The sequence below is a fragment of the Numida meleagris genome, chromosome Z (assembly GCF_002078875.1).
Source record: "Numida meleagris isolate 19003 breed g44 Domestic line chromosome Z, NumMel1.0, whole genome shotgun sequence".
Lineage (NCBI taxonomy): Eukaryota > Metazoa > Chordata > Aves > Galliformes > Numididae > Numida > Numida meleagris.
In genome coordinates, this window is record NC_034438.1 from 73,633,825 (window position 1) to 73,658,871 (window position 25,047).

The following is a 25,047-nucleotide window of genomic DNA, read 5'->3' on the forward strand; positions in this document are numbered from 1 at the left end:
CAAGGAGGCCTGCCCTAATTTGTTTTCTGTCTGAACAGGGGAGTTGGAATGCCCTGCTAATCTCAGAAAGCGTAATGCGTTTGCCTGAAGCCTTCTCCCTGAAATGCACTTGAGCATACTCGCAAAAATTTATTTATTTTTCCTTCTGGGAGAGGGTTTTTTTTTTTTTTTTTAAATGGGCTTTTGTTTCAGTATTGTAATTAATTAGCAGGCGGTTCAAGTGGTTCAAAAGTGCTCGTGTTTCCCGATTTATTGTTGTATGGCTTTTTTTTCAAAATACCCAAGAGCTGGTACCCTGAGCATTTGAAGATACCATTTCCATGAGTCATTGCTTTGAAGACCAAACTCAAGAAAGTGTTAAAGCACAAGAGAAGCAACCTCTACTGTTAAAGGCTGGTTAAGGTTTTCTGTTGCAACTTCCAATTCTTTTTTTAAGTAATTTGCAGCCTTTTCATGCTTTTACCTTCTGAGCTGAATTTTCTCTGACTTCTTTACTGTAATTTCCCCACCATCACCACCATGAAAATTAATTTGGGAGGTCTGAGCATGGAATATGTATATTAGAAGCCAAACCCTCAAGTCAAAGAAAACATTCTGCTGTTGTACAAAACATCACTGCTACCAGTGCCTTGGGAGACAAAGCCTTTTGGGAGGATGTGCTATGATTATTCATGTGAAAATTGGCTTTGATTTAATCGTGTCATGAACAGTCTGAAGAATATGCTGGGCCTTTGTACATTTTGCTACAAGTATTTGATTTTCTGTCCTCAGTGACTGCAATAACTTAGTGTGAGAGAAGGAGTGGGCTTAGATGAGCTTGGCAAGTTGCGTCTGGTGATGTAAAGCCATTATAAAATGCCATTTTAGTTTGATTCAATGCCATTTTAGTTTGATTCCCTCTAAAATGGGGTAAAGTAGGTGTTTATCCTTTTGACTCACAGCAAGTTCATGAAAAGAAAAATCAAGAGATCTGGGCAAGATTCACTTGCCTCTTGTTTGTGTTTGAAATCCAACAAAGGATTTCCCTGGAAAGAAATAGGAAAATTTTCAGTGTGCCTTATGCTGAATAACTGCAAAAGGACAGAGAAAAAGAAGTTACATGAGCTTTATGTGTGGCCTTTTTAAAGTGCTTAGCACAGCAATTGGTTGTTGCTTGTAGTATTACTCTTTCTGCTAACATATAAGCAAGCATAAAGAGCAGTGCCAGTAGCTTGTGCCATTAGGCTTGTTCCTGACAAACTGTAGTCTACCACCTAGTAACCCTAGGAGATGTACTCTTCTCAACAAAACATTTTCTTTCTTTGCATTAATTTCTGCTGTATTTCCTTAACCCAGACAGTGAGAGAGACTATGTGGTAAGGTGCATGTAGCTCTTTTGCAAGTAACAGCCCATTGCACCCAACAGCACATGGCTTTTAGAGGTGGAATCTGCTTGCTTGGGAGTGAACGTCAACCTCTCTGCAAGGAGGTTACTGCCTAGAGAGTTGCATGAGAAGTATGCATGGTAATCGTATGCCTGTTCTTGTGTGTTTATGTCCCTTTGTTTTCTCCAATAGCAATGCAGGGACTGTTTCTCTTGGGGCATGAAAATACGGTCTGTGGTTAACTGACACCTATTTGGTAAGATGAGCATTGACATCATATGCTGTGTGATTGAAAGCAGTGTTCTGAGCGAGCCTTACAGAACTTCGTGTGCTGGTATTATGATCTCACATTGTGCATTAGAACATTTGTAGCAGAGCTGGCAGAGACCCAGAAGCAGTCTGCAATAGGAAGTTTGTTTCCTCTGGAGGCATAGCCTCCACATGGTAATATTTTTTGCATCTAATTAGAAGTGTATAAATTTTTTGTTGTTGCTGCCTCTGACAGAGGCAAGGATGGTCTTTACACTGCATGCTAAAAATGATAGCTTTGAAGTACTGGGTGAAGTTTCATAAATCCTCATGACAATATTATTCTTTTTTTTTCTGTGGGTGTATGAGGCTCAACTGTCTATAGATTGCTTCAGCCCAGGCTACATCCTACTTTTTTGACCAGTGTAGTAAAGTCAGGCTTACTGAGCTTTCCTGTCTCCATAGTAGAGTCAAACCCAGTCGTTAAGCCGCGTTGCCCTGAGTGTGTGCCTTGGTAAATTCAAAAGTAAAGTTACCTTCTAAATCAGCAATTTAAGACCAAGAATATTACTTCATCTCAGGATTTTGGAAGATTCCCTCTGAGCTCATTTTGATTTTTTTTGTACTGAAAGCCAAAGATCTGGTAAAATTATGAGAAATACAAAGAAAGTTGCTAACATGATTTGAACCCATTGAGGTAAAAATAGCTGGGGAATAATATTTATGGTGGCAAGAGAGCTCCTCTGCCTTGTGATTACATTTAACAACTTCTAATTCTTCCAAGAAAAGCCAGACAAATTTAATACTGCTTTCAGAATTGAGTGAGGGATAAGAGGAGGAAACCAGGTTAAACCACTTGAGTTTTTTCAGGATCTTCCAGGAATCAAACCTTTGATAAGTTTAAATACGGAAGTCAGAGTACCTCTTTTCTCTGTCCTGTTTGTCCTACCTCTGTCTGGCCCTTGGGTGTTTTCAATCAGGTCTTGCTTCTGTTGCATAAAGAAGTCGCTGTCTTCACTTGCTTTTGAAACCAGCTCTTGGATGAGGGGTAGGATACCTGTGTTGTTTGTTGCCATGGGTTCAGAAGTTTCAGTGTTTTATCTTAGACAAGGTCATCCAATCTGGAAACTAGGAATTAGTATGCCTCCTTTTTCAGATAACTAGGCTAATTTGTTTTATCCACTGCAAAATTCATAAAGCATTGTCTGAGAAACAAGGTTACGAGCAGGGAGGAAACATTAGTTATTCTGAGATTAATTGACTCTCCTTTTAAATTACATTTTCCTTTAAAAATAAATGTACTTCTCACTTGAGGGCTGAATTACTGCATTCGTTGTTTAGGGGGTGTAAGAGCAGAGCATCCTTGCAAGTCTTTTCAGTAGGGAAACATAATTTTGTTGCTTTGGTTTAAGTTAGGCAGCACTGAGAAGAGCCAGTACTTTCAAGATCAAATCCTATTACAGCGCTATAGAAGTCCTTTGTTACCTGTATCAGTTTGCCACTGTGGAAGTGGGCTATGGTAAATCTTGTTTTCTTGACTTAAAGAAACGAAAAGTCACATTTTTGCTGAGTCCTCCTGCAAAAGATTTTGCGCAGCTCTCTTAGGAAAGAATGTCTGCAAATTTGTCTTGTCCATGTGTAGCCTTTGCATCTGGTTGTGTAGTGAGTGAATCTGTGAGCCGGGTGTGAATGGAGCAGTGCGAGGAAAGAACTGGCAGCTGACTGCTAGAGGATGCTTCAGCCTGCAAGTATTGGTGGAATGGTTTCGTTAGCTTTCTGAAAACCAAACTAGAGCTGTGATCCCATGTGGGGTTCTCATTGCATTTGCCCAGGGTACAGTCAGTGCCCATCACTGATGGATGCTTTCTCACATTTTCTCCTGCTTTCTACAGATGTGACTGTTCCTTAGCTTTCTGCTTTGGAGAAAAAAAAAAAAAAAACCCAAGAAGTCTGGGTGGTCCCGATAGCATGCTTATTCGAACACAGCATCCAGCTTGTTTGAAATAAAAAGTGACTGTGTGTGTGGTTATGTGGGCAGTTTGCTGAAGGGGGCAGTGATCTGTGAGGAGGTGAGGTGGGGCAGGTGGTGAGGAGCTGCCTTTGACACCCTCTGTTGGGTCTGGCTCAGCTGTGAGAAGGTGTGTGACGGCAGCCCAAAGGTCCTGAGTTTATTTGAGCATTGAGACAGACGCTTCCAAAATCCTGGTTAACCGGAGGAATTCATTAAACAGCAACAACACAAATAAATAAAAATGAGCATTTAGCATCTTTCTTCTTGAAGGTCACCATGGCTTCGTGTGTAATTCTTTCTCCATCCACCAGATCAATGATCATTCTTACTTTTGCTTGCATTTTTGTGGTAGTAATTCCTTGTGGCATAATCTCTCAAGGAAGTGCCTTTTTCATTTCTTCTTTTCCGTCTAGTGGCATATTCAGCATTACCAGAAGAGGTGGAAAATAAGCATAATTCCTTCAAGGCCCTCCTGTTGGTTTGACAGATTGTATATGTAACCAAATCTCTTGTTCTTTGCTGTAGTCTGTCACTTTTCCCTCTGGCTTCTGTGGATTTATCAGCCAGTTACTGAGGAAAGTATTTCCAAACTGATAGGAAAATGTGTTACGAAACTGCAAAAACATAGCAAAGTTTCCAGGGGAGGCTGTGTGTCTGGAACACCTCTTTCAGGGCTTTCGTTTTGTTGAGGGAATTAAGTAGGTTTCATTAGCCTGAAGCGACAGCACCTTTGGAAATCTGAGTGTGAAGATTTTCTTTTGTCGCCCTGTCTTGGGAGTGTCCATATAGCCTTCCTCCTTATCAATATGTGGAAGTTCTCCAGTGCCTGTCTGGTGGCCGGGCACTGGAGCAGGTAGGGGTGCCACGGACAGCCAGGAGGATGGGGATTTGGGGCATAATGGTGGGAGTGGAAGGAAATCACTTCATGTGAGAGAACTGCACTCAGGTGGGAGGAGAACTCACCCTTGTTCAGTTGAGGAAGCTCTTATGGGGGGGGGGATGATGATGTTAAATCACATCTGGGGGGATTTTTTTTTTGCCTTTCTTGCCTGCACACTTGCCTTTTAAAAACTCATTTTCCAGTTTCATAGATTGTTTTGGAGCAGGCGCCGTACAGAAACAGCTTTGTCTGTACAGCACTCTTCAGTGCTGAATAGTCTTTTTTGGAGTCTGTTATTGGCCTGCTGGTTGTCCAGTATGTCAGGTATAATAGTTAGGGTAACCTTTGCTAAGAGGTGATCATGTAATTCCTTGTGAGGGTGATTTAATTTGGTAGATTCTCTGGTTATGTCGCAAATCCATGCAGTGGCCAGGGGAGGTGGTGGTGGAAATGGAATGTTGTTGTTCTACTCTTCATGTAGAGCATTAGTTGGGTTCCTAAGAACTAGCCCATGATGAGGAGTTAAAAATACCTCTTCAGAGGGGAAGGCCGCTCAAGAGTGTATAAGCCATCAGTAAGGCACGGACAGTCTTTTCCTTCAGTGTTTGTGTTGCCAATGGGAGGTCAGTGGAACAGGAATCTTGCTTTTTTTTCCCAATTCTCTGACCATACCCACACTACAGTGTTGCAAGTACAGTGTGTGACGCTAAGGTGTGGCTTCTTAGTAACCAGTGTGCCTCAATGAACATTTAGTTCTTTTAGATACCTTTTCCTATATATTTTCCTATAGATCCTTATGGCTGTTGTAACTTGGATTTCAAGCTACTTTCATTCCAGCTAGGGAAGGCTAAAGAGCACAGGGGATGTGTATTGGCAGTCACTTACACATCGGTACAGAGGGCTGAAAGCAAACCACTGCGTTCCCTGGCTCATCGTTGTTCACCTCTGGTAGAATTCTTGATGGTTTCAGCTGGAACCAACTCCTGGTTCTCTGCTCTGGAACTTCCTCTTCCAAATGTTTACATGCAGGTATCATGGGAGTTACCATGATGATGACATGTGACATTTTCAGGGCTAGCTTGAATGACCTGACCTGAGAAAGCTCGGGTATTTCTAGACAGAGACAATGTAGGAGGCAAGTCAGCACCCTGATGCCAAATGAACATCAAGACTGTTTTGCTTTTTGTCTAACCTAATTAAAGATCTAAAGAGATGTGTTAATGAGCCGCTGGTATGACCTGCACGTTGTTGCTTCCCTGTAACTTGAGCTTGACTAAGTGTGTGTAAGTGGAGGAAGTACTTGGCTGTGATGGCTGCAGCTGTAAATCTTACGTGTTTGGAAAGTGAAGGCTATATTTGCCATTCCCACAAAGTCTGTGTCTTAAGTTAACACTGCCTTTGATTGTCAAATCAAAGTTCAGTGAAATGGTGTTTGTTCCCAAGATGTTAACTTTCTGAAAAGCCACTGTATATCAGTGGCTGATGTTTATAGAATCAGCATGTTGTTAAATAAACAAATTAAACGCCAATTATAACTCGAGCATTACAACCTTAAAGTACAGCCATCTGACCTTTCTAAAGATACAGCTTGTGCACTACTCTGTGCCACTGTTATCATTAATTAGGAATCAAAATCTAATAATGAGAATGTTTGCTCTCTGATGAAGTGAAATGTGGAGATCTCATCCCTGTTTGTTGCTGCTGTTACAAGGAGTGGTGTTGTATCAAAATCCTCCGTCGTCACTGTTAATAAACGTGTTACTGATAGGAATTTTGCTCAGCAGATTAGCAGTCCTTTGCTGCCGGTATTGTTCTTTTCAAGCACGAGGATAGCCTAAAATGGCTCCAGATTGTGATGTATGGCTGCTCTTGTGAAACTGCAGCTGCGAATCTAAAAGAGGATGTAACCATGCAGAATCGCTCTTTTAGATGGTCATTAGCGCTGCATAAGTACAAGCCACTTTTTCAGATAGCATTTAATCTTCACGGTTCTTCTACTAGTATTTGATGGCAATGTCATTTGCCAAGCACTGAATAACAATGAATGTTTTATTGAAGTACAGTATTCTGAACCAGTGCTTTTTAAGCTGTTTAAGTGCTTAATTTTCATTTGACTTCCTTTTCATGCAAATGTGAGTGTAGCAGAAAAAGCCTATACATTCTCCTCTGTTGTTCTGTTGCGATGTGCTGGACTAAGCTGAAGGCTTAGGGAGCAAGGAAACAGCTTAATTTGTCTTATTTATCCACTGCTTCATTTCCGTTCTTCATTCTCCATCTCACTTAGAGCAAATACCTGCAAAAACAAACAAACAAAAAAAACCCCACCAAACCTACCAACCAAACAAAAAACACAGAAAACTTTCTGTGCAGTGCTGAGGAGAAAGCGAGCCAGCCTCTTCCTTGCTCCCAAACAGATGGAAGACCAGATTCCAGAATTCTTTCACTTCAATGAAAAGAGGCATTAAGTCTCTGTTTTTCAGTGCTTGGTTCTTTCACTCTTCTTGCAAGGATCTCCTTGCAAAGTAGTCATTATGAGTTCATCTCCGAAACACGGGTTTTCATGTGGTTAGCAACTACAATTATGATTGGTGATTCTGTGATTCTAAGAACCGTGGTAAAATTTTTCAGCACTCTCAAACCTACTTCTGCTGTTACGAGGGAATCTGAGGGGAAGCCATGCACCCGGTGTGCTTTGTTCTTTTGAACATCTGGCCTGTTGTTTTGATTGGGGAGCTATTCTGAAAATCTGGCAACAGTTCTGCATTTTAAGTTATAATTAAATTTATTATACAGGCTGCTGATAAACATCATAATACCAAAGCTATCCTCATTTTATTGACAGTGAAATTGAAATGGAAAGACTGGTGTTACCCAATGTATTTTCTTATGGAATAGCTCCATCAGAAATAGTTTTTGGAGCCTAAATTCAGATTGAGAGAAATACATCTGTTATTTCTAGGTTTTAGGACCACAAAGTATGAGAGCTGCTCCAGAGGTAACGCCTCCTGCTTTGTGATGTTGGCTCACGATATCAGTAAGAGGCAGATGTTGGTGGTATGACAGTAGAGGCTGAACCGTCCCACCAGTATCCCGTGCCATGTTGTTGCTGTGTGACTGATGGCAGCAGAGGGGTAGTCTGACAGAACAGGGTCTGACATGGAAGGGTGGGTGAAGTGAAGGTGTGTAATTGAATTCTGCATGTGGAAAACATAGTTCTCATCGACATGCATTGATGCTTGCAGAACATTCATGGAGACCAAACAGTGGATGTGAGCACAGTGAAATGGTGCATTTCAGCAGTGGTGACTGTAACTGTGATCGCCTCCACTGGTGCAGATTTACATGAGCGAGGCATGCAGGCTCTTGTTCATCGCTGATGAAAATGCAAAGCTAATGGTGGTGACTGTGTTGAAAAATAGTGTTTTGTAGCTGAGAATTTGTTCTATCAGACAGTGTTACTGTACTCTTTGTATCTGTTGCAGTTTCCATGGAAATAAATAGGAGGCATCACTTTCAGAATGAGCTATGTAAATCAACTGCTCCATGGCATGGAAATTAGTCATACTATGCCTTAAACACTGACTGCATCCATTCTTACATTATCATCAGATTCTTTGACATGATTGGAAGTATGAGTTAATATTCCATTTTTTGGACTTAGAACAGCAGGTATTATATCTGTTCAGGCAGCAGTAACCAAATACTGCGCAAAATTTAATTGTCCCGATGCTAATTTTCAATATCACGCATGGTGATTCCCTTTTAATTATACACAGTAATGACAGCAAGTGGTCACTTTGCAGTAGACACAGAACACAACTCAGTTTAGGTTGGCTTCAATTCCTGCTACTTTGCTGTGTAAGAGTGAAGAATTTTCTTTATCATGCATGTCAAGATTGAAAAAGTTTGTGTTGACATGAGATTTGTAGTGTTTTTTCTTTTCTTTATGAAAGGTTGGTTTGCAGTATGTATGAATGTGTCTGAAGTTCTTCACTTTGATATTCAAAGATCCTCCAACTCCATTCCCATCTCATATGTCTGCTTACATTTTCTCCAAGGTTATTTTTGGTGTGCCTATTCTTGCTCTATCTGCAAACACAAATATCTTGAGATATCTTGCATCCATTTTATTTCTGCTTGGCCATTAGTCATACTGATACTCCATTGCTAAAGGAGACTATTCTCAATGCATTTTTAACATCACAATAGCAAGACCTGTCTCACACATATTTTGTTGGAAGGAAACAGACTTTGCAAAACCCTAATAATTTTACAAAAACTCAGATTGAGTCGTATTTCACCCATTTCAAATACAAAAAGTAAAGCTAACTAGGTAATTTGAAGTATCCGAAAGGAGTGAAATTCCAGAAGTAGATAAAAACAATGGCCAGCAAATCTTACTTCTTTCATTTTTGGTTACTTAAAATGCTTGCAGTAATACTAGATGGCTAGTTTCATTTGTAATCTGTCAGTATGCAAGACCTGTCTGGATGCCTACATGTGCAACCTGTCGTAGAGTACCTGCTCGAGCAAGGGGCTTGGACTGCATGATCTCTTGAGGTGTCTTCCGGCTTCTGTGATTCTGTGAATACCCCTTTAAGGTAACCTAAGTGTTGCTGTTGTTTTCTACATTTTGAGATGTGGCTATGCCCTGAAAACTGAAAAATAAGTATAACTTCAATATCTACAAGTAGTGTTTTGAACTGCTTTGTTTGAACATAGGCTTTGAATTAAAATACTGTTAGACATAGAGAACTGTTGTCTACTACTATACTTTTTATGTTTTATCATAGTGCAGTATTTGCTTTAACCCATTTAAGAGCTGGTGCAATTAGAAGGAAAGTAAAGGTAGCAGAGGTGTGATAAACACTGGTTTAATTTTTACGGCATGGTATGTTATACAACTATAAAACTGTGTGATTATCAAAATCATTAACAGTCTTAAAGAGGTGTTTAGAGCTCGACATACTGTTGAGAACCTGTGTATCAGCAACTTCCTAAAAGTGAGTTCAGATAGAAATGGATGTTCCACAGAGTAAAGATTATGTCATTCTGCATCACCAGGAGCTCAGTATTAGGGTTATCATAGAATCATAGAATGGTTTGGGTTGGAAGCGACCTTTAAGATCATCTAGTTCCAACCCCCTGCTATAGGCAGGGACACCTCCCTCTAGGCCAGGTTGCTCACAGCCCCATCCAGCCTGGCCTTGAATGCTTCCAGGGAGGAGGCATTCACAACATCTCTGGGCAACCTGTTCCAGTGTCTCACCACCCTCACAGTAAAGAATTTCATCCCTAATAACTAGTCTAGATCTACCCTCTTCCAGTTTAAAGCCATTTCCCCTCATCCTGTCGCTACCTGCCTTTATAAAAAGTCCCTCCCCACCTTTCCTGTAGACCCCCTTCAGGTACTGGCAGGCTGCTATAAGGTCTCCTCAGAGCCTTCTCTTCTCCAGGCAAAAAAGCCCCAGCTCTCTCAGCCTGTCCTCGTAGGGGAGGTGCTCCATCCTCTGATCATCTTCATGACCCTCCTCTGCACCCACTCCAACAGCTCCATGTCCTTCCTGTGTTGAGGCCCCAGAACTGGATGCAGTACTCCAGGTGGGGCCTCATGAGTGCGGAGCAGAGGGGCAGAACCACCTCCCTCAAACTTCTGGTCATGGTTCTCTTGATGCAACCCAGGATATGGTTGGCCCAGAAGGCTGCAAGCACACATTGCTGCCTCTTGTTGAGTCTTTCATCAACCAGGACTCCAAAATCCTTCTCCTCAAGGGCTGCTCTCAAGCCATTCATCTATTACCTTCTCATACATTCCCTTTTTACAGCACTTCTGTCTATAGCATCTTCACACTTCCGTGAAAACACAGCATTTGTACAAGATTCAGTGAGGGCTAAAGATGAATTACTTGATTTCAGTTCTCACTTGTTTATGATAGTTGTTGGTTTTTTGTTGTTTTTGTTTGTTTGTTTTCCCCTAGCTGTTGCATCCTGCATTTATTGGTAGCAAATTAGGAGGCATAGTAGGAGCCAAATGTAAAAGTCTTTAAAGTCACTTAAACTCTACTTTTCTGGAAGGATCCACTTGATCCCCCGAGCACTTTTTTATTTGTTTGTACTCTTAAACCAAATTTTTCAGTGATGATTTCAGAGATCCTTAATTGGGTAATTTGAGACATTTCAAATGTCCCAAGACTTTTTGTACACAGAGTGTTCAGTGCTCTGTGAAGATGATATCTGTAAGATGGAAAGTTAGAATGATCCTACTTCGAATGCAGTCTACAAATAGATCAAACGTATCTCTTTATAGTCTGGTAGATACTGGAAGGCTACTTGTGTGCAGCCTTACTCATGTCTGTGTTTGGCATTAGTCTGCATTCATTCAAGTTTGAAAACAATATTAGGGAACGTTGGGAAGACACATTTCCTGTTTCAGCCAGCTGAACGAAAACATGGCCTTTTAATAAATCTCACTTATTTTCACTCAGAAAATATATGTTTTTTCCTTTATCAGCTGCACTGTGGTTGAATCACTTTCATAGTTATTGATGTGCTTTTGAAGGTGAGCAGTTAGGTTCAGCAGACTTCTCCCTGATAAATGTTTTCCCAGGTTAGCTACTAAACAGCAAGCTCAAAATCACGAAATCATCTCCGTATTAGTAGTCCTTGTAAAATGACAGAGATCAAGCACAAGAGAATATACTGAAATTAATAACTTGAGGTTTTTAAGGGTAGCTTCTCACAGCACAGGGTCCTTTTGGGGCGTATGAGAAACATACATGCTTTTTGAACATGCAACAGATAAGATCTTCTCTTTGAAAATGTGCTCCCAAACCATGTCTAGAATAACAAAAAAAATACATATTTCTAAAATCCTGACAGCTGTTATGCTACGAGCAATAGATTTTTAAGGATCTGATGCACATACAGCAGGCTATACTTCCAGGCATTGCTTTCACTGCAGGAACAGGAAAGTGAACACAAGTTAGCACACCAGCTCTGATGCACAATGTGGAGTTGTGGAGCACGGGTGTGAGCCCATCTCTACCAGAAGCTGCCATCTCTGTGGCCGTGTCAGCAGAACAATTGTGTTGAACTGTCCCCTGCAGTGCAAAGTATTACACATGGAGCATGGTTCCACTGCTTCAGAAATCAGCCTCACACTGAGCTGTCATGTCCCACATTCCTATGGGCCCTGGGTAGCTAGATGGCATGCTGGGATGAGATTCACCAGAACAGAGACAAACCATGTGCTTTTTTTGGCCAGATCCAAGCTGTACTCACCCAAGCAAGTAGCCTGGGGCTGATGTCTCTGTGTTCCTGCTCTTTGCTGAGGGGCTGTTCTGCAGTATGAATACACTATTTGACAAGCTTCCTGCCTGTGTGATTCCGAACCTGTGACTGCCAGTTTGCCATCCTCCAGGAGGATATGCCACTGCCAGGCAAGAGCAGCTGATGGGTACAAATGCCTGGAAGAACAGAGCAAAGACGGATCTATAAAAAGTGCCTCACCTGTCAAAAAATATGTATTCTGTATATCTCATATAGCAGGCTCTGGAGCAGTAGATCCATCCTAGAAGGTTCCAGCTTCTTATCCATTTGCTCAGAGGTTAACTACTGGTTATACCTGAGCTAGCTTATGTTAAGGTAGCTCTGGAAAGTCCCGTAAGGCAAGTTCCCTCATCCCTAGCGTAACCTAAAACACGTTGGTGGAATTGAACACAGTATTGGCAGACATGCCATAGGACAGCTCCTTGGACCTCTGAGTCGGGTCCAGACAGAGCCAGCTGATGACTTGACAGTGAGTTGGACTGAGCTCAAAGACTAAGCAGTTGATTTTGCAGTACTGAAAATGCCAGACATGGGTTGGTGTAGGACAGTCTTGATAGGCATGTTTGCATTTGTACAGAGCAAAGCTGCTCCTGTTTGACCTGTATTCATGCCACTTCCCTTCATTTGCATGGAGGAAGAGTCAGCCTCTAGTCAGCTACCCTGCAAGGAAGTCATGAGGAAAGGCACAATTGTGGGATCTTTTCCTACATCTTTGAAACTGGAAATGAACTTGAAGATGAGTTTATAGTATTTGTACTTCTAGTATTTCTACTAAATTTTGTAAGTCATTAGTGAGACAGAGTAAATGGATGCCTAGAAGGCTGGCAAATGTGTTTATAATAGTAAACAGGTCTGGTTTTGAGAAAAGCCATCAAACTCTTCTGTGCATGGATGTTCATTTACAAATATTTGAATAATGATTGAAGTTGTATAATTGATACATTTGGGAGAGGAATGCATAGAAGTTGTCGCCTTTATCCATCAAATAGAGCTTTTGCACCCTTTTACAACCTCCCATATGTTAATGAAAAACATTTTCTGAGAAATTGGCTGCTTCGCACTTTGTAGCTGATGCCAGCTTTTTTTCATGGACCAGTTCAAGGCAAAGTGAAGGGAAAAATGCCTTGTTTTAGTGCTTGAATTACTCCGACAAGCTTTCACATTGCCCCTCCTCTTATTAATATTCTTTTTGATCTGGGCTTGTAAAACAGAGGATTGGCTGTTAATCTCTTGGATCTCAAGGGCTTTTGGCAGTGGCCCATAATTGATGTGTTCACATGGCTGTTGTCTGACTACTAATGATTAGACAGGAGTGTTATCTCCCAGCTAAATCTGTGTGGCTTATAAATCACGCTCGATAAAATGCGGTTTCATTTCTTCATACAATTGGTACATTTCTGTGTACTTCGACAGAATTGCCAGAGGCATTTCATGATTTCATGACAGCTCACATTAGGTTTATTTTTTATTCCAGTTGGGCAAAATTTTTGAATTTCTATAAAGTGCACAGAAATGGTTCTTTTTGTTATAAGCTCATCACGCAGTGAATGTAACGTAAAGGATGTGTACAATTTGGGCTGATCAGAGAACAGAAGGTGCAGGTGACTAGAACATGACATTCGAAATGTAGAATACTTGAGCTAATGCTTTCTTGTGCTTTGTTTGAACAGAAAGGGAGCTTCATTTGCGGCAGGTGTTGACCACTTTGTTAGACTTTAAAATAGTCTATGAGACAGCATGTGAAAAGAGGATGTTAAAGGTTAGACGGATGTACTGAAGCACAAGGTGTTTCAACAATGGTGTCTGGGATTTTCTGAAGGAAATCATGTCCTTTCTGTGGCTCCCTTCTTTCTCAGCAAGGCAGGAATGGTAGACCCTTACTGAAACTCTGCAAACGTAAACTTTTTCCGTGCTTAGAGAGCACACTAATGAGGATCCCTAGGTACTGAGGTAAAACCAGGAGGAAAAAATGTCCTTGAGGGAGGGACATAAGGATAGAGATCTCAAGGTTACCTGCTTCTAAGCCACAGAAAGAGCAATATTTGACTGTTCTGGAGCCTGTAACCAGGTGATTTGATGCCGAAGCATAGGCTTTCATGAAAGAAAATGAAAAGAACACTAAATCTAGGTTTCTTGTCTCTGCTCAGACTGAATTGCCTCAAAACTGAAGCAAATAGATAAGAAGATCTACAAATGCTTTCAGTACTGACTCCCATTATTGTATTTGTCTTTGTTGTGGCTTAACTGTGGTTTAACCCAGCAGGTGGCCGAGCATGACACAGTTGTTCACTCACTCCCCCCTTCCCACTGGGATGGGGGTGAGAATGAGGAAAAAACAACAACAAAGTAGAATTCATGGGTTGTGATGAAACTATTTACTAACACAGAGAAAATGAAAAGGATAATAGTTGTGGCTATGTATGTATATATATATATATGTATGTACACAACCAGTGATGCACAAGCAATTGTTCACCACCCGCTAAGCAATGCGCAGCTAGCCTCCGAGCAACTGGGAGACAGCGAGATGAACTCCCACCCCCTTCACAATTCTCTTTGCACATGATGTTATGTGGTATGGGCTATTCCTTTGGCTAATTTAAGTCAGCTGTCCTGATTTTGTCCCTTCCCAGCTCCTTGGGCTCCCCCAGTCCCTTGCTGTCCGAGAAAACTGTAATGGCCTTGGCTCTGTAGAACACTGCTTAGCAACAGCTAGAAATACTGGTGTGTTATAAACATTGTTTTTCTTCAAGAACCAAAGCATAGCATCATACCAGACACCCTGAAGAAAAACAATTCTGTCTCAGCTGAAACTAAGACAATATCCACCCCTTATTCCGTACCATTGACATCATGCTCAGGTCCCACAGTTACTACACATCCTAACTAATTATCCTTGCCCGTCTTGCTTTTTTGATATTTACACACACACATTATTCCCACAGTCTATGGGGCACCCATGTAAATTGTCCACGATATTCATTTAGTTTATAACTTTAAGCTCCATCTGTTGTAACAGTCCTTCAGTGCAGGGGGGATGATTTACAGTGTTGGGTTACTACATGCTGAAGCTAGTCATTCTTCTTTAACCTGGATGGTTCTTACTGTAATATTGTTAACAAGACGTATAATAGCCATAACAATGATGACATGAAGTGTTATGTAGCAATTTGACATAATACAATTCAAATTATTGGCTGTTCTCACTTAGCATCAAATCACCTTGAGGTACACAACAGACATCCTTCTGCCTTACCCATCACATGCACCCAGATCCTTGAGCAAAAGAAATCCCATGAATAGGCTTGACTTTGCCCAAGGCAGGAATAACACAGACTGTCTTGCTCGGCACGTTCTTTATGCGCACCAGCAGGACTGTATCCCCTTCTGTGGTGTGTAGGTGGTTTGACTGGGCAAGATCAGCTCAATTGGCAGATCCCTGAGTGTTGACTAACCAGGCGGCTTTTGCTAAATGTGTGTCCCAGTGTTTGAATGTCCCAGCACCCTTGTTCTCAGTGTAGTCTTTAACAGCCCTTTGTCTTTTTCAGTTTTTCCAGAGGTTGGTGCATGATAGAGGATGTTATATATCCGATCAATGTAGTGCTCTTTGGGCCATGTGGTTATGAAATTGTTCTGAAAATGAGTCCCATTGCCTGACTCAGCTCCTTATGGAGTGCCGTGTTGGCACACGACTTGCTTTTCAAGACCTAGGATGGTATTTCAGGTGTCAGCATGAGGCACAGGGTGTGTTTCCAGGTTGTTGCTTCCACCATTGTAAGCACATGGTGTTTGCCATGACAAGTTTGTGGGAGTGTGATCTAATCCACCTGTCAGCTTCTCCATATTTATATTTTGGCCATTGTCCTCCATACCAAAGAGATTTTATCTGCTTGGGTTGCTTAATTACAGCACTTGTTTCACATTGAAGGATAACCTGTGCAGTAGTGTTCATGGTCACATCCACCCCTCGATCCCAAGCCCATCTATGGGTTGCATCTCTTCCTTTATGGCCTGAAGTATCATTGGCCCACCAAGCTAGAAATAATTCACCCTTATGTTGCCAGTCCAGATCTACGTGAGCCACTTCACTCCTACTGGCCCGATCCACCTGCTGGTTGTTTTGATGTTCTTCAGTGGCACAACTCTTGGCTACTTGAGCATCTACGTGATGGACCTTTACAACTGTGTTCTCCACCCAGGCAGCAGTACCTTTCCACAATGCAACAGTCCATATGGGTTTGCCTCTGCGCTGCCAGTTGTTCTGCCTCCACTGCTGTAACCAGCCCCACGGGGCATATGCCACCATACAGCAGTCAGTGTAGATGTAGAACACTGGCCACTTCTCTCATTCAGAAATGACTAAAGCCAGCAGGATGGCCTTCACTTCTGCAAATTAGCTCAATTCACCCTTTCCTTCAGCAGCTTCTGGATCTCATCATGTAGCACTCCGTACAGCAGCCTTCTATCTCCAATGCTTTACCACAATGCAAGAGGGCCCATCAGTGAACAAGACATATTTCTTCTCATTTTCTGGCAGTTTGTTATATAGTGGAGCCTCTTCAGCATGTGTCACATCCTTTTCTGGTGATACTCCTAAATCTTTGACTTCAAGACAGCACATAATCAGTTCTAAGATTCCTGGATGGCTGGGATTCCCTATTCGACCCCATTGTGTCATTTGTGTGATCCACTTACTCCACATAGCATCAGTTGCATGATGTGTGGAAGGGACCCTCCCTCTGAACACCCAGCCCAGCACAGACAGGTGCCAAAAGCAGCTGTGCTTCAGTACCAACCACTTCGGAAGCAGCTCAGACCCCTTCATATGCTGCCAATGTCTCATTTTCAGTAGGGGTATAGGGGGCTTCAGATGCTCTGTATCCTTGTCCCCAAAATGCTAGGGGTCAGCCTCAACCCTCCCCTGTGGCTTTCTGCCAGAAGCTCCAAGTGAGGCCATTCTCCCTGGTTGCAAAGGAGAGCACTTTCTTATGTTTTGTCCTGCCCAGACTGGCCCAAGGGCTGCTGCATGAACTATCTCCTGTTTAATTTGTTCAAAGGTTTGTTGTTGCTCAGGGCCCCATGTGAAGTCATTCTTTTTCTGGGTCACTTGATAGAGAGGGTTTACAATCAGACTGTTATCTGGAATATGCATTCTCCAGAAACCCACGACACCTAAGAAAGCTTGTGTTTCCTTTTTGCTAGTTGGTGAAGACATAGCAGTTATTTTATTAATCACATCCATCAGGATCTGAAGATGTCCATCTTGCCATTTTATTCTTAAGAACTAGATCTCCTATGTAGGTCCCTTGACCTTACTTTGCTTTATGGCAAAACAGTCTTTTAGAAAGATTTGAATTATTTTCTTCACTTTCTTAAAAAATTCTTTTGCTGTGTTACCCCATGCAGTGTTCAGGAGCATCCCCCTGTTTTCAGTGCAGTCTGGATCAGCCCATGACAAATGGTGGGGCTGTGTTTCCACCCCTGAGATGGTCAATTCCAGGTATACTGGATGCCCTTCCAAGTAAAAGCAAACTGGGGCCTGCACTCTGCTGCTAGGGGCATTGAGAAAAATGCATTAGCGATATCAGTTGTGGCATTACCACTTGGCTCTCTTGGACTCCAGTTGATATTGAAGCTCTAGCGTGTCTGACACAGCAGCTCTTTAGTGGTGTTTCATTCAGGCCATAGTAGTTCACTGTTAGGCTTCACTCTGCACTGGACTTTTGCACTGGCCATATGGGACTGTTGAAGAGTAAGCAAGTCTTGCTGATTACTTTGGTTCTCCAGTTGGCAAATCAGCTGATGAATGGGAATTAGGGAGTCCTAGGTTGGTGTGATATTGTCTCCTGTGTACTGATGTAGCAGTGATGAGCACCTACTGTTCTTCTGCTCTAAGCAACCCCACAACAGAAGGGTCCTCTGAGAGACAAGGCAAGGTAGACAGCTGCTTGATGTCCTCCATTTCCAAGGCTGCCATACCGAAAGCCTACCAACACCCTTTGGGTTCTTGAAGTACCCTCTCCTGAGATAATCTATACCAGTGATGCATGGAGCTTCTGGGCCAGATGTAATGGGGTGCTTTTGCCACTCATTTCCAGTTAGAGTTCTCATTATATCCTCTCTCTTGAGTAGAGGAATGCGTAGTTACAATAGCTGAGATTGGTTTGTACAGATGAGGAGCAAGATACATCATCTTTGAATTGCTGGAATTCCTGGGATGGTTTCTCCACAGCTGAGAGACAGATCTATGGGGAGGAAAAGAGACTATCTTCATAGTGTCGAAGTAGGCTCGCCACTTCACCCACCATTGGTCTTTTGTTATCTTTCTAGTTCATTCCTGCCAGGGTGTTGGCATATGATAATGGTACATTCCGCACAACTCTCTGCCACATCAGTCACGTACATATCAAGTCATCTGGGTCTTGGGAGTTGGTATTATCATCCAAGTAAATCCTATACGTCATCTCTACCACAGCTCGTTTGCTCGAGTACTGGATACCTTTCTCCATTTGTCTGGGTTAAATAACAGGTTTTCCTTGAAGGGATACCTTTCCCTCATGGCTGACGACTCACCGCCATAGGATGGAAGACAGGATGGAAAAGTGTATCCCTTTTCCAGTTGCTTTGTCAGTGCCACTTTCGCTAGAAAGAGATCCCAGCTGTTTGGCTTCTCTGCCTGCTCAGTCCAGGTTACTGGCCTCACCATCCCAGCACCAGATCAGCCAGGTGCCAATGTGCTCACCTGGCCAACGGCTGTAATTTTTTCTCAAACCTCGCAGCTCACTCAATGTTAGAAGTTGCATAGTTTCTGTCTCTTCCTCCTGCTCCATCTTCATCTTCTTATTCTCTGAATTTATAAGCTTCTCTCCTTGCTAAATGTTCTGGCTTTTGTGGACATATTCTCGTCTTGTTTATAGGAGCAACAGGCACTGGGGTTGGTTGGTTCTCTGGCTTAACTGTGGGGCTTGTCACAGGGATTGGAGTGACCAGAGGGGTGGTCACAAGGGCTGTTGCAACTGCAGGGCTCGTTAGAAGGTTTATAGTAACAGCACTGTCTATCAAAAAGGTCAGAGCAGCCACGAGGCTTTGTCGCCAGAGTTGGAGTGGCCGCAGAGCTTGTCACAGGAGTTGGAGAAACTGTAGGGCTCATCGCAGGAGTTAGAGCAGCTGCAGGGCTTGTTGTCAGTGCTTGGAGTAGCCACAGGATGCATAGCAAGGGTTAGAGCAACCATGGGGCTCGTCGCAATAGCTGGAGCTACCACAGGGCTTGTCGCAGTGCGTGAAGCAGGCATGCAATGCATGTAGCAGGGGTTAGAGCTGCCACAGGCCTCATTGCCGGAGCTGGAGTAACCACAGGACCTGTCACAGGCATTGGAGCAGCCACAGGCCTCACCGCAGGTGTTGGTGCAACCACAGGGCTGTACCTCTGGGCATGGTGCACCTTCCCCTGGAGGAATTTTCTTCTTTTTCTCATCACAAAATGTGGAACAGTCACTGGACCCATAGCATGGGGTGGAGCAACCACAGGACTTGTTGCAGGAATCAGAGCTGCTAGTAGGTTGATCACAGGAGCTGGAGGGTCCGTTGATTGTCATCAGGTTCAGAGGTATTCTCTTCCCCTAGAGGATGCTGAGTAGCACTGAACAGAGTTCAGCAGGCATAGGCCAGGCCCCAGCATGCTGCAGTGATTTGTGCCTCTTTAGGACTGCCAGGGCGACAGCAGACCTCTTCCAAATATTCTGCTAGTTTTTCAGGATTCCGCTGTTGCTCAGAGGTGAAGTTCCAAACCTCTGGGGGTGTCCACTGCTCTAGGCACCTGCCCACACCATCCCACACTGCCATCCATAACTATCCTGCCTTGGGGCAGATCTCTGGGTAGTATTTTTAATAATTATTTAATCTTCAACATAACCTGAAACATATCAATGACACATAGCAATAAGAGCACCCTGGGTTGAACATCCCAAGGATATTAAAGATTCTCAAGAGCTATTGTAACTAGTCTAGGGAGAGAAGGAAAAGTGAAAGAGAAAAGGAGGCTGAGAGATGGCTGGAAAACATCCTCCCCTATCTCCTCCATAGCTGGGCTCCCCAAGGAGACAGTGCAAAGAATATAAAGACTAACAGCATCCACAGTATGGTTTCTGAAGCCGAGAGATGATTGCAGTGCCGAATTCACGCACCACTTTAGTTTCTCCACTGCCAATTTTATCATAATATAAGCCAAGGCCACTCGATATAGCAAAATAACTGTAATCTAGTCCCCAGGGATGACAAACAACACAGCGGGGGAAAAATAAACAGCAAGCAAGGTGCTACACAATGTAGTTCAATGAGAAGACTCTCAAAGAGCCTCATAAATAGTGAAAAAAATGGCATACTGACTAGCAATTATCAATCTACCACAACACCCTGTGTTAACATGCTCAGGTCAGATCTGCTGTTATCTCAGCCCTTCAGGCTCTATGTTGGGTGCCAGAAATGACTGCTGTTGTTTAACCTGGCAGGTGACTGAGAAGCACACAGTCATTTGCTCACTACCTCTCCCCCAGTGGGATGGGGGAGAGAATAAAAAAGAAAACAAACAAAGTAGAACTCACGAGTTGAGATAAAACCATTTACTTAGATAGAGAAAATGAAAAGGATAATAATTATGATAATATATATATGAAAATGTATGTAACTAGCGATGCACAAGCAGTTGTTCACTACCCACTGACCAATGGCCAGCTAGCCCCAGAGTGACTGGAAGTCTGCAAGATGAACTCCCACCTCCTTCATAACTTTCCTCCCGTATGTTGTCGTGTGGTAAAGAATATCCCTGAGGCATGTTTAAGTCAGCTGTCCCGATTCTGTCCCTTCCCAGCTCCTTAGGCCCCCCCAGCCACTTGCTATCTGAGAAAACTGTAATGGCCTTGGTTCTGTAGAACACTGCTTAGCAACAGCTAGAAATACTGGTGTGATCCAAAGCATAGCATCATACCAGACACTCTGAAGAAAAACAGTTCTGTCTCAGCTGAAACAAAGACAGTCTTCATGCTGTAAATTTAATCCTTTAGCTTCATTCATAAAGATTTTTTGACACATTTTTCCTGCACCGTGTTCAGAGTAGAAATAGAAAAGGAAACATTCTGAATGAAAAGTTATTAGCAGTTTCCCTCTCACAAGATTTATTTCCTCTTAAAAATCTTCGCATTAGAACTATTTGAAATGCTGATTACCTCTCTTGCTGGTAAAACAAATACAGCAAATTCTGCTATTAGTTCCACTTCAGTGAAACTGTTCTGGATTTACACCCGAGTAAAGGTATACACCAGTAGAGGGAAAAAAATTGACTGATTCAACTCCCTGTTCAGTGGAAATACCGGTGTGAAAACAGAGGCAGGAAGATCATTTTCAACTTAGTTTCTTTAGTGAGATGCTGAATAATCATGAACGTGTATGCCTCATTCTTAAGAGCAGTAAGATATTAGTCTTATTCTTTAAATACAGTTAGGGCATGGTGTCAGACTCCTTGTAGTGTTCATTGCTAGTGTCATTAAATATTGTATGAACGAGAGAGCGAAACTTACCAAAAGAGGATCCAACATTCTGTGGAAAAGCCCGAGTGGGAGACCTAAGGCAATATTGCAGGAAGATCCACCTGCTATGCCTAGGAAGCCCAAGGGGTAGCTATAGAAGTTTTCAGGTCAGTAGATACTGTTAAATGCAGGTCCATGAAGTGAAATGATGAATTTTCAGACCATGTATATTTTCTCACAAAAAAAAAAAAAAATGTATTGAGGGATCAACAGCCTGAATCGTAATGTACAGACTGCATGCTCTCAAAGTAGAGTAGTCAACAAATGGATAGGTGAGACAAAAATCTAGTGATGGCACACTGACATGCAGAAAGCCAAAGAGGTGCAGAGAAGCCTGACTAAAAGATAACATGGCTCTCCTCCAAGTCATGGTTTACTGTGGATTATACTGATATAGGCTGGCAAATCAATATAGATTCCTGAATAAATAAAGAAAGAAAGAAATCACAAATCTATATTCTTTATATTTCTGTCTACACTTCAGAGTGGCTGCAAATCAGCTATTCCACCAGACTACAGTCATATCATTGACTAACTTAGGCTGTCTTTTGGTAATGGAGGACTACTGCCGCAAGGTAATAGGGTTATGGCGCTTGAACAGAAATGCAACAATTAAATGCATTTCTAGAAACAAACACTTTTTTTGCAGGATCAGAACCCTGAAAGGTAAAGCAGAATCCTGTGGAGAAGCAGTCTTTGAAATGAAAACCATCACTACTGTAGTTGCCTCTTCCATGGTTTCACAAAACTAAATCAAATGGTACCTAATCCTCTACCAGGAAATTTCTGTGCCTTGATTTTTATTGTATTTGGTCACATGGCACCATCTGATACTGGAGATCATTTTATGCACGTTCTGTCTAAGTAAAAACAGTTCAGAGAAATTCCTTTCTTGATGCAGGAACAGTGTGTATCTTTGCAGATGGGTAGGGATCTTGAGAGAGTGCCAGTGTTTGTTTATTCTGTGTTAAATCTTATCAGAGCAGTTGTACAGTAGGAAAAGGGTGGAAAGGGAAACTGCACTGCTGAACAGGAGAAATGAAGTTTCGCTGGAGAAAAGTGCTGTAGAATCTCACTGAATATGATTTTCTTGGGCTGAAAGAGGAGCAAAGTCTAATAGAGCTTTGCAGGTGGTGGTCTGGGCATCGTACCAGGCCTCTGCCAAACGTTTGAATTGACATACAGTTTTTCACAGATGAAGCCTTTGGCAGAAGGATACTGCTGGCAGTTGTCAAATGCTAATGTTTCCCACAGTAAAACGGGTGAATGGTTCTGGGAAATCCCAAGCATCTGGGATAGAATAGAAGGTACAAGAGAGGACATGCAAGTTTCCTTGCCTGTTGTTCAGCACCATTGTCTCTGCATTAGACTCTGCTGAGAGATTTCCGATTCTCCCATGTTAGTTTTCTCCCAGAGTAGTTTCAGTGATTTTGTTGGAATTACTTCTGGTTTACGATGGTGTGAATGAGATTAGAATGAGATTTTCTGGAGTCACTGTTGCTTTAGAACAGTAAGGTAGGGCAGGCCATACCTTACATAAAAACAAGGCCATCTCTCTTTTACCCTAAGATCTAGGAGAAAGGTACGACTTCCATACAGGGCCAATTTCCTCTACTCCTTGCTTTTTGTCTTGGACATGTGATGTAGTAGTTATTAACATTGAAGAGCTCATCAGTGGCCGTTTCAAGGTTGGAGGTTTCTCCCTCCTTTCAGTCCTACAATGGTGTCTTTGTTGAGGAATTATTTAGTTCTGCTAAGGGTCGGGTTTTGTTTTTTAGGTACATAGGTCTGAGATCTTCCCATGTGATTTCTACTAGTGTAGCTATTAGCAATGCTCACAGTAAAATCTGCTCAATTTAAAAGGCAAGGAGTCATCTTAAGCCTTAAATCTGTTGCTCTGCCTTTCTCCAGCCTCTGTATTGGTAGGTGGATTAAATGGCTTTTGTTATGTGCATTTCGAAATCATGTGGTGGGTGACACTGGAGTAGTGTACGACCCCATTTGGTCTTAGGCTGGTTGACTATGTTTTCATTGAGATACATCTTCAAAGATGCATGTTCATTATTAAGGTGGACCTACACATGCTTCAACATCTATAAATGTTATTGCACATGTTAGAGTTTCACATCACGTGGCCTGACTGCATGGCAGCTATTTTCTAGCTTGTATTTCAGGACTGATGACAAAAACATTTCACACTTTAGACACTCACCCTCTGAAAGTTTTCAGAGTTGAAATGAATGAAATATACAGATACAGAATACATTAATATCATAACATGATCAAAAGGTACCTGTTTAAATCTCTCTGAAAAGTGAGTTAGGTTTAAGTAATACCATGAATTTTTTTTTCTAGTCAGATCAGTACCATGGCAAATAGAACCATAAGTGTTCCTTGGATTTTGCACTTCTTTCATTTTGGTCGGTTTCATATGTGAATACATGAGAGAATCCATCCTAAAAGGCCTTAAATTATTTCATCCCCAGTGGTATCAGAATATGGGTGATTGCAATTGTATGATACTGGGTGCTCTTCCACCCAGTGCGCTGAGGTCAGCACTGCCCACTGAAATCCTTCCTGGTTGATGGGAAATTATGTGCAAAGGACAGAAAATAGCCATTTGCAAGCATGATTTTAGAAACTTGCACTGCATCTGAAAGATTAATTTTGACGGCAGAACTTAATTTCAGCATGTGAAGTGCCGGAATAACTGAAGATAAAACCAATTTGTTAGAAAGTCTGCCTGTTTCTAGTTAGAATGACATTTCCTCTCTTATCCATATCCTCTCCCACACACAGGCTAGTGTCATACAACCACCAAAAGATTTTTTTGTCGTGTTCAGATAGGGGAGCACTCCATGGAGCACTGACTAAAGTGCTTGGCAGACATGCTTCATTCTCTGTGAGCTCTCTGCTACTGAGAGCCATAGCGCTCTGATACAATCAAACACTTGGCAGTGGAAAGCTGCCATGAATAACACTCCAGCTTTGTAGCCTTTGTTACTAATCAGCTCTCAAAAGCTCTTGGAATTGGGTGAATGAAGAAAATATCACTTGAATATTTCAGTTTTTTTCTGGAGCTTTTTGATTAAGTGAATAAAGAGAGCATCTTTGTAAATAACCCTTCTCTGATTTTTTTTTTTTTTTATTTCATATATTGGCTCATGATAAACAGAGAGGCTACTGCTCTGTATGCACCAACACCTGGGAATAATCATGCAGAAACAACAGTGAGAAACTGCACAGCGTCTGTTCTTGACATTAACTTTCCTCAGTTTGACAGTGTGCCACCACCAGATGTTAGTCTTCTGTGCCTGTTTTCCAGAGGAGACGGTGGCCTTCCTGCCTCCTTCTGCCTGTAGTAGCTTACATCAGTGCCCTTTTGGAGAACTCGTAGAAACTGTTGTGTCATCACAGTGATCACTGAGAGCTCCTGCTTTGCTCTGCTGGACTGTGAAACGCAATGGGATGATCTTACAACCTGGAAGGCCGGAGCAACGTGTGGGCTCCGTATTTCTGCTTGTGAGTAAGGTCATGGTACTATGTGGCTCTTTGGAGCCTGGGGGAGTTGGTGTCCACTGGATTTTTCCTGGAAAACTTGAGCATCTCTGAACAGGTCTGTATTAACTACAG

General features: G+C 42.3%; 1 protein-coding gene across 8 annotated transcripts in view; it reads left to right on the forward strand.

Moving 5' to 3' along the window:
- ZNF608 (zinc finger protein 608) overlaps positions 1 to 25,047 on the forward strand; it is a 103,616-nt gene that overhangs the window by 15,686 nt on the left and 62,883 nt on the right. The window contains exon 1 of one of the 8 annotated variants that reach the window (XM_021380062.1): positions 1,711 to 1,808. The exons of the other annotated variants lie outside the window; for them this stretch is intronic. Coding sequence (XP_021235737.1) covers positions 1,806 to 1,808 — 3 coding nt within the window. The 5' untranslated portion in view covers positions 1,711 to 1,805. Of the gene's footprint in view, positions 1 to 1,710; positions 1,809 to 25,047 lie in introns of those variants that run through there. 8 annotated transcript variants of the gene reach the window in all.